Source organism: Chinchilla lanigera, unplaced genomic scaffold (genome assembly GCF_000276665.1).
Source record: "Chinchilla lanigera isolate Chin_1 unplaced genomic scaffold, ChiLan1.0 scaffold00011, whole genome shotgun sequence".
Lineage (NCBI taxonomy): Eukaryota > Metazoa > Chordata > Mammalia > Rodentia > Chinchillidae > Chinchilla > Chinchilla lanigera.
The window spans coordinates 20,395,700-20,404,783 of record NW_004955412.1 but is presented as its reverse complement, the minus strand read 5'-3'; the positions used below and the strand labels follow the sequence as shown (position 1 = coordinate 20,404,783).

Sequence of the window (9,084 nt, the reverse complement as noted above, 5' to 3'; positions counted from 1 at the left end):
CAGCCGCGAGCTGCTCACTTGGCTCTGGTCCTCCGGTCGGGAAGTATGGGGCTGCCCAGGCTGGTCTGCGCGGTCTTGCTTGCCTTGTGCTCCTGCGATCGCCGCGCTGAGGGTGAGTGAGTTCTTGGGGACCCGCGCCCCGCAACAGTCGCGCCCGGGTCTCCGGCCAAGTGTGCAAGGAGCAGCGCCTGCAGCTCGGCGGAGCCGGGGCTCTGCGCCCTGCCCGGGTCCTCGGTCCCGGGCGCCTTGCGCGCGTGCAACTCTTGCAGCCAGTTTGCAGCCCAAATCCTAGAGTATCCCGGGAGCAGGACCGGGTTGGCGGGGAGGAGGCTGCGACCGCTAGCGGGAAGAGGTGGAACCGAGCCTCTCGGGGGAGCGTCGCGGGAGCCTTCCCCGCAGGTGCTCACCCTGGGGGCCCGCAGTTGCAGTCCGAGCGGGGGCTCGCAGCTAGGGTGCATCCCCGGCCCCCGACCCCTCGCCTGCCTGTTGCTGGAAAAGGCAGCTTCCCTTGTTGGAGGGGTGCGCCGCCCCCTCCCCCCGTCCGGGCCGCGCGCCAGGCTGGAGGTGAGCGGGAGGCGGAGGGACGGGCGCTCCCGCCCGGTAGGGCGTTGGCAGCGGCTGCTGGTGGTGTGGGTCTCCTGGCGTCTCCCGGGGTTGAGCGGGGGGGGGTGTGTGTGACAGAATCGCAGGTGGCAGAAATGAGAGATGGAGGGTTTTCACAGTGAAAGCGCCTGCAGACTTATTTGGGGGACCATGGTCAGGTGGAAGAGCGCCAGGACACCTCGGAGCTTAGGGCCCGCGGCAGCGTGGCGCGTTCCTCCTGACTCCTTACCCCAGTCCCAGGCGCTGTCGGGCTGGGGAGAGGAAGACTGGCATTACCCACTTCCAGTGCTCAGGCCCTGCCAACCACGTCCCTGGGGTGCTCCGGTCTCCTGCCTCCCGGGCTGACCTTATTTCCAGGGAAAGGGCTAAATCGGGTGCCATGCTGCACCAGGTCCGGCCCCATCTTGCCTGCTAGCTCCAGGGAAACAGAGTCAGGGATCCAAGGCCTCTGCTCTGGGTTGAAGACCACTCCACCTGCCCTTCCTGCCTGGGAGCCAGCCCAGGGCAACCCAGGCATCCCAGGGTCCAAGCAGATGGTGTTGAGTGACATCACCTCCTCACAGAGCTGGCAGCATGCTGGCACCACTGACGTCACTGGTGCCCACTGCCTGGCCGTGGCCCTGACCCCTGGGGGAGCCTCTGACCCCTCCGCACTACCAGACTCCAGTGTGTGGAATGTTCATTGAGAGTATGAGACTGGAGCTTCTGGCTGCAGTTGCCCACTGGGTCTTCTGGGGGACTTTGGGAGGAGACTTTGAGGGCAGAGGGTAGAGCAGTGACGTCTTCCCCTGGGGGTGGGACACAAAGGGGCCTGTGTGCCCAGCCTGGCACATGCCTTGCATTCTCACACTCTGAGCTCACTCAGCAGGAGGGGAGGGGGCCCCAGGAGGAAAGGGGCCTTCCTCTTGGCCCTGAGCCCGCGTTGCCCCTCTCTGCTAGCAGGTGCCCAGCGCTCAGTCTGTGCCCCAAGGACCAGGGATCCCCTGCACTGGAGAGGATGGGCAGTGACGCTGGGTGTTAGGACAGGGCAAGGCCTGCTCCAGACCTTCCGGTGGCCAAACAGCTGTAGTGAGTGGTGTGAGGGGAGGGGACGAAGAGCAGTTGGAGCTGACACAGCTGCTGGGGTGCCCCCTCCTTCACCCCAGGTGTGCCTGGAGAGGCAGAGCAGCCTACACCCGAGCTGGTGGAGGTGGAAGTGGGCAGCACAGCCCTTCTGAGGTGCCCCTTGGACTCCGCAGGCAACCTCAGCCATGTGGACTGGTTTGTTGTGAGTTCCCTGGGCTCCACAGGCAGGGGTCGGGGTGGAGGCTTTGCCCCCACGTGCTCCCAGCACCCTCACCTCTCTGTCCCCTCCGCCCAGGTCCACAAGGAGAAGCGAACGCCCATTTTTCGTGTGCGCCAGGGCCAGGGCCAAAGCGAACCTGGCGAGTATCAGCACCGCCTCAGCCTCCAGGGCCCAGGGCCCACTCTGGCCATCGCTCAAGTCGGCCCCCACGACGAGCGAGTCTTCCTGTGTCAGAGCCGGCGCCCTCGGTCCCAGGAGCACCGCATCCAGCTCCGAGTCTACAGTGAGTGCCCCTGCCCTATTCCTGCCTTTGGGGCAGTGTGGGTCAAGGAAGTGGGGTCCCATGTCCCCTGCTCATTTCCCTTCCCTTGTAGAAGCTCCAGAGGAGCCAACCATCCAGATCAGTACCAACGGCATTTCCGTGAACAGCCAGGAGCCAGAGGAGGTGAGCTAGGCCTGGGCACCAGCGGCAAGCAGGAACGGGGCTAAGGTGGGCTTGGTGGGCGTCGAGGCAGGACACTCACTCACACCCTGTCCTTCTCAGGTGGCCACCTGTGTGGGGAGGAATGGTTACCCGCTCCCTCAGGTCATCTGGTACAAGAACAGGCAGGCCCTGAAGGAGGAGAAGAACCGTGAGTGGTCCTTTCTGCTTGTGGTGCCACACGGGGGCCACTTTGCCTTTCCCTTTAGCTTTTACTTTAAAAAGAAAGTGTGTACATGATGACTGTTAATATTTTCATAAAAATGTAAATTTCTATGGAAAAGCTAGGAGTCCCTTCCTGCCCCAGACCCTTCCCAGACATAGCCTTTGCTATTATTAGTTAGTGGGTTCTTTGGGGCCTTTTTTTTTTTTTTTTTTTTTTTTTTTTGGTTGTCTTTTTGAGACAGGGTCTCGCTATGCAGTTCAGGCTGACCTTAAGCTCACTTTGTAGCCCAGGCTGGCCTTGAACTCACAACAATCCTCCTGTCTCAGCCTCCCAAGTGCTGGGATTACAGGTGTGCACCACCATGCCCAGCCACCCAGTCCCGTTTTGGCTTTCACACAGGGCCTTACTAAATCACCAAGTTACCCAGGCTGCCTCAGGCTCCCGCTGTCCTGGGAGTATAAGCATGGGCTACCATCCATGTCTGTGTGTGTGTGTGTGTGTGTGTGCACGCGCGCTCGCGCGCGCGCATGCATGCACATGCGGACATATATGTGTTTGGTGCTTAATCCATTTAATTCATAAAATCACAGAGCATACATGAAGATATTAAAATTGTACATGTGTGGATGTTGGTACATGTCCTTGAGGTTATTCTTACACTTTTCCAAACTTTTTATTTCTGAAAATCAATGAGCTAGGCATGGTGGTACACACCTATAATCCCAGACGTGGGAGGCTGAAGCTGGAGGATCACCTCAAGTATGAGCCCAGCCTGGATTACATAGTGAGTTCAAGGTCATGCTAAACTACATAGCAAGATTCTGTCTCAAAAAACAAAACAAAATCAAAAAGGACTTAAAACTAGACAAAGGACATTTTAAGAGTGTATCCAAACACTATTTCTATTAGCAAAAACGCAAGTTATAACTGTTGCAGAAAAAGTATAGACCTTAATTAACTGAGTTATTTTGGGCTGTGTGCTTAAGGATTTACATTTTAAAGTGAAATTTGTCACTTTTCCATTCCTATTCTATAATTCATTTTTCTGCTCACCCGTGTGTGTGTGTGTGTGTGTGTGTGTGTGTGTGTGTGGTTTGAGACAGGATCTTGCTTTGTAGTCCAGGCCAGCCTTGAACTTGCTATATACCCCAGTCTGCCCCAAACTAGTGATCCTCCTATCTCAGCCTCCTGAGTGGCATACAGATATTTCTAGAAGCATAGATCAATGGTGATTTTGCACTGCCCCTGACACTGGGACACATGGTGGTCTGGAGATATTTCGGTTATCAAAAGTCCAGGGGGTGCTTCCAGCACCAGTGGGTAGAGGCCAGGGATGCAGCTAAACACCCTGCATTGCACAGGTCAGCCCCACCGCAAAGAATTAATTCTGGCCCAGAACATCAATAGTGCTGAGGTGGAGAAACCCTGACCTCAGTGATGGTGTGTGGCGTACACTGCTACACAGTTTGTGTCATCTTTCCAAATCAGTCTATGAAAACGTACCTGCTTGCTCTGTCGGTTTTGTATACTGTGTGTATTATGATGTTGTTTAGTTCACCATTTTCCTGCTAGTGTCTCACATCTAAAGTGCTTCTCATTTTTCTACTCACCTTGGCTATTTGGGCCGAGGAGATCAAACTTAGGGTCTTGCACATGCTAAGTATATGCCCTACCCTGAGCCACCCCTCAGCCCCTCGTTTTATTCATCCCTGCAGCCCTCCTGGTCCACACTCTTGCATGTGTGCTGTGTGTCTGTATTTGTCTAGAGTAGATACCAGCAAGTAAAAGAGCTAACTTCAAGAGTCAACTCCTTGCATTTGTCCTTGGTCCTCTATAGAAACAGGGGTCTTTCCTTCTTTTTTTTTTTTCCGTGGTATTGGAGATTGAACCCCGGGTCTTCACATTGAGCTACATTCATCCCCAGCCCTTTTTCATTTTTATTTTGAGACAGGGTTTTTGCTAAGCCACTAAGTTGTCCAGACTGGGCTTTAACATGCAGTCCTTCTGTCTCAGCCTCCTAGAGTGCTGGGGTTACAGGTGTGCTCTTTCACACCTGTCTAAAGGACAGGGGTCCTGAGATGGCCTCCTGCCAACCTTCCTGGAGACCATAGCATGGGGCTGAGGCTAAGCCTGGCTCCTTCCCTCCCTGTCCAGGCATCCACATTCAGTCATCACAGATTGTGGAGTCAAGCGGCTTGTACACCTTGGAGAGCGTCCTGAAGGCCCAGCTGGTTAAGGAAGACAAGGATGCCCAGTTTTACTGTGAGCTCAGCTACCGGCTGCCCAGTGGGAACCACATGAAAGAATCTAGGGAAGTCACTGTCCCTGTTTTCTGTGAGTACTGACCTAGCCCTCTGCTTGCTGGGGTGGGCCTCTGCCCATCCAGCCTCAGGCTATGTCCCGGGCCAAGAACAACCTCCTTTGTGCATGCAGACCCCGCAGAAAGGTTGTGGTTGGAAGTGGAGCCTGTGGGAACGCTGAAGGAAGGCGACCGTGTGGAAATCAAGTGTCTGACGGATGGCAACCCTGCGCCCCACTTCACCATCAGCAAGAAGGTGTGGAGGCCTCTGGGTTGTGCGCAGATAGTGCAGGTGGGGAGGGAGGGGAGTGGCTGGAGGGCGCTCTGCTCACCCCTGCATCCTCTCCCAGAACCCCAGCACTGGGGAGATGGAGGAACTGGAAACCCTTGACAATGGCATCCTGGTCTTGGAGCCTGCCCAGAAGCAGCACAGCGGGGTCTACCAGTGTCAGGGCCTGGACTTGGAAGACACAACATCACTATCAAGTGACCCCCAGAATCTTCTGGTGAACTGTGAGGGGCTGGGGGCCCAGGATGGATGGGGGTACCTGGCTGGGTCAAGACAGAACAGGCCCTGCCCTGCCCAGGCTGACATTACTGCTGTGCCCCCAGATGTGTCGGATGTTCGAGTGAGCCCCGCAGCCCCCGAGGGCCAGGAAGGTGGCAGCCTCACACTGAACTGTACGGCGGAGAGTAACCAGGCCCTCAATTTCCAGTGGCTGAGAGAAAAGGTACCCAGGGGAGTCTACGACTGCGGGTGTCAACAACTTGCTTCTTCCCCGACTCTCTGACCTGCCTCTCCCCCTAGACAGGCCAGGTGCTGGAAGAGGGGTCTACGCTTCAGTTACCCAGCCTGAAACGGGAGGCAGCGGGTGGCTACCGCTGCGTGGCATCTGTGCCCAGTATACCCGGCCTGAACCGCACACAGCTGGTCAACGTGGCCATTTTTGGTGAGGCCCTCAGGGCAGAGACCAAGTCACCCCAAGTTGGGTGGTTTTGAGCTCTTTGAGCCCAAAAAGCCACCTATTGCCTGGGAACTCGTCATAAGGGAACTCCTCGTAAGGGGAGGAGGCTGGCTAACCTAGTATGTTCCCTCACTTTTCCCAACCTACCCAAGGGCCCCCCTGGATGGTGTTGAAGGAGAGGAGAGTGTGGGTGAAAGAGGACACAATGCAGAATCTTTCCTGTGAGGCATCAGGGCACCCTCAGCCCACCATCTCCTGGAACGTCAATGGCACGGTGAGCAGGCCTGGCTCTGATTAACCCCTGTCCAGGCTTTGCATGGTGAACACTGGCGATCCGCCCCACTCCGATCCTCCTGAGCTCTCTCCTCCCTCGTAGGCAAGTGAACAAGAGCAAGACCCACAGAGGGTACTGAGCACCCTGACTGTCCTTGTGACCCCAGAGCTGCTGGAGACAGGCGTACAATGCACCGCCTCCAACTCCCTGGGCAGAAACACCACCACCATCTTCCTGACTCGGGGTGAGGGCCGCCTCCCTGCAGAGGATGGCAGGGCACGCCCAGGCGCGGGCGTTAACGTGAGCTTCTCCTAACTCCCCTCTACCTCCCAGTCGGCTTAACCACCCTCACACCAGACTCCAGCACAGCCGCTGGCCCCAGCACCTCCACAGTCAGTCCTCATGCCAGAGCCAACAGCACCTCCCCAGGTAAGCCTGGCAAGAGAACAGGGCCGGGCCCCCTTTCTGCCCCATCCCCCCAAAGGGTGCCTTGCTGAGAGGTGAGTCGGGCTCATCGCTATCATCCTGGGCTGAGTGGGGCTGTGATGGCAGTGTGGCCGCCCACCCGCCCCCGGGGCAGGCAGTGACTCCAAGCATCCTTGTGCCAGAGAGAAAGCTGCCGGAGCCAGAGAGCAAGGGCGTGGTCATTGTGGCTGTGATCGTGTGCATCCTGGTCCTGGCTGTGCTGGGCGCTGTCCTCTATTTCTTCTACAAGAAGGGCAAGCTGCCCTGTGGGCGGTCAGGCAAACAGGAGATGTAAGCATGGGCCGAGCGCCTACAGCCTACTGTCATTTATTCCCTGCTGCCCGGCTTGCTGCCTCCTAGGGGACATTGCCCAGTCTGCCCCAGTGCCCCTCACCCTGGAGGAGCAGCAGAGGGACCCTGGGTTGGGGCGATCCCTGCTTCACTACCTGCTACCCAGCTGCCATCAATCACACCTCCAAAAATCATCTGCTTCCCTCCCTGAGGTGGCCCCAAAGTACCAGAGTGTCGTCCACGCAGCACCCTTCCCAATGGGCCCTCTCCTTCCCTCCCCCGGTCGCCAACCTCTTCCTCCCTCCTCCCAGCACGCTGCCCCCGTCTCGTAAGAGTGACTTTGTAGTTGAAGTTAAGTCAGATAAGCTCCCAGAAGAGATGGGCCTCCTACAGGGCAGCACCGGTGACAAGAGGGCTCCAGGAGACCAGGTAGGAGGCAGGTCTTGTGGCCAGTGCCTGACCCCTCTCCAGGGACGGGGCGACGGGCGAATGGTGCTCATTCCCTGAACACTAACTTCCTGCCTTCCTCTTCCTTGGTTAGGGGTGCCGGCCCCTCTCGTCTTAACACTGCTCACATATGACAGCAGGGTGAGGGGCAGAGACCCTAGAGGAAGACAGAGCAAAGCCCCGGTCCCATTACTGTCATCTTTCTCTAAACAGCCCTGAAGTGTGGCTTCCATCTCCCCAGCACCCAGGCCGAGTGGGGGGCTGCCCGAGTTGGGGCCGCCCATCCTCCTCTGGCCCCCACACCCGCCCCTGCTTCTTCCCTCCAGGCTGCCGCACCAAGCCCATCAGCTTCCGCTTCAGTCGGCCCTCAGTGCTCACACCCTGAACTAACCTGCTCCCCTCACTCCTCCCCTCTGCCGCTTTTTAGGGAGAGAAATACATCGATCTGAGGCGTTAGCCGCTGCATCCCACTCAGCTCCCACCTGGCCTGGAGTGTTTGCGGCTCCCTGCTCACTCTTCTCCCCAGCCAGAGCCACCGAGGGACTATAGAGAAGACCCCTGCTCCACCTCCCATGCACACCAGTTCCAGAGGCCCAGTGGGCTAGGACCACATCCGTCCTCAGAGACTTGGCCACTCAAATGATGCTCATGCCAAGAAGGGGCCCCAGTCTCCCCAGGGCGGGGAAGAGTGTCTCTTCCAGAAACGCTCTTACGACCGTATGACGGCAGAACTGTCTTCTAGCAGCAGTGGAGAGCAGTGGCCCCTTAGACTGGTTTCAGTGACTCAGCTGTACCGGTGTGAGGATGCAGTAGGGCCCAGGCACATTTGTTGTCAAGGTGTCGCATGTCCTGGCTCTGGACAATACCCAGCCGAATCCAGAATCAGCTGCAGAGTCCAGACGTCTTTCTGCTCACACCGCTTTGGAGCTGCCTTTCTTTGAGACAGGGTCTCACTAGCCCCAGGCTGGCCTTGAAATCTTCGAATCCTCCTGCCCCAGGCACCCAAGTGCTGGGTTTAGAGGCATGCGCTGCCACGCCCAGCCTTTGGGGTCACTTTGTGATTTTTTTTCTTGGGGCGGAAGCCACGTCCTGGTATCATTCCTTCAAAGATCTGTCCCTCCACTGAGGAAGCTGGGCCGTTTCTGCGTGGAGGCCACTGAGCCTGCAGCTGCTGCATTCTCAGCTTCCACACTCTTTCAGAGGGAGCATATGAGACAAGAGGGGAACTGGGAGAGCTCAGGAAGCTGGAAACAATGAAGAAATCCATTGTCCTTCGTGAGTTAAGGACTATAATATCACACCAAACTTCTACACAGTGAGCTACCAACCCAGACCCTAGAAAGAGAAGGGTACCTAGGGATGAAAAATGGGGGCCTTGCTGGGCGTGGTGGCACACGCCTGTAATCCCAGCACTCAGGAGGCTAAGGCAGGAGGATCACTGCAAGTTCAAGACCAGCCTGGGCCACCAAGTGAGCTTAAGGCCAGCCTGAACTAAATAGTGAGACCCTGTCTCAAAAAGACAAAAAAAAAACAGAAAAAGAAAAAAGGGCAGCCGGGCGTGGTGCCGCACGCCTGTAATCCCAGCACTTGGGAGGCTGAGGCAGGAGGATCGTTGCAAGTTCGAGGCCAGCCTGGGCTACAAAGTGAGCTCAAGGTCAGCCTGAACTGCATGCGAGACCCCCCTCTCAAAAAGACGAAAAAAAAAAAAGGGAGGGGAGCTGGGCCAGAGCTTTGGGGCATGTCTGTGTGTGCCCACTCGTGTGTATGTGTATATATATGTGTATATGGTTTTGTGTGTAAATTTGCAA

General features: G+C 57.0%; 1 protein-coding gene across 2 annotated transcripts; it reads left to right on the top strand.

The window, feature by feature from the left end:
* Nucleotides 1–6: 6 nt before the first annotated feature.
* On the top strand, nt 7–8,728 carry Mcam (melanoma cell adhesion molecule). Of its 2 annotated transcripts, XM_005378329.2 has the most exons (16): nt 7–112; nt 1,749–1,870; nt 1,964–2,171; nt 2,263–2,333; nt 2,433–2,520; nt 4,690–4,869; nt 4,969–5,090; nt 5,185–5,347; nt 5,447–5,565; nt 5,643–5,784; nt 5,952–6,073; nt 6,176–6,317; nt 6,407–6,502; nt 6,682–6,829; nt 7,141–7,258; nt 7,704–8,728. In XM_005378329.2, exons 1-16 carry the CDS (start codon nt 46–48, stop codon nt 7,731–7,733), a joined length of 1,938 nt encoding a protein of 645 aa, XP_005378386.1. In that variant the 5' UTR covers nt 7–45; the 3' UTR covers nt 7,734–8,728. The 2 variants fall into 2 exon arrangements, with proteins under 2 accessions (XP_005378386.1, XP_005378387.1); XM_005378330.2 differs by lacking the exon at nt 7,141–7,258.
* Nucleotides 8,729–9,084: the final 356 nt, after the last annotated feature.

What these genes read in the sequence shown, in the direction of transcription:
- Mcam (XM_005378329.2), top strand. Translation starts at nt 46, where the DNA reads ATGGGGCTGCCCAGGCTGGTCTGCGCGGTCTTGCTTGCCTTGTGCTCC. An exon ending in CTGCGATCGCCGCGCTGAGG is followed by an intron (nt 113 to 1,748) that starts GTGAGTGAGTTC and finishes CCTTCACCCCAG; the next exon opens with GTGTGCCTGGAGAGGCAGAG. An exon ending in GCCATGTGGACTGGTTTGTT is followed by an intron (nt 1,871 to 1,963) that starts GTGAGTTCCCTG and finishes CCCTCCGCCCAG; the next exon opens with GTCCACAAGGAGAAGCGAAC.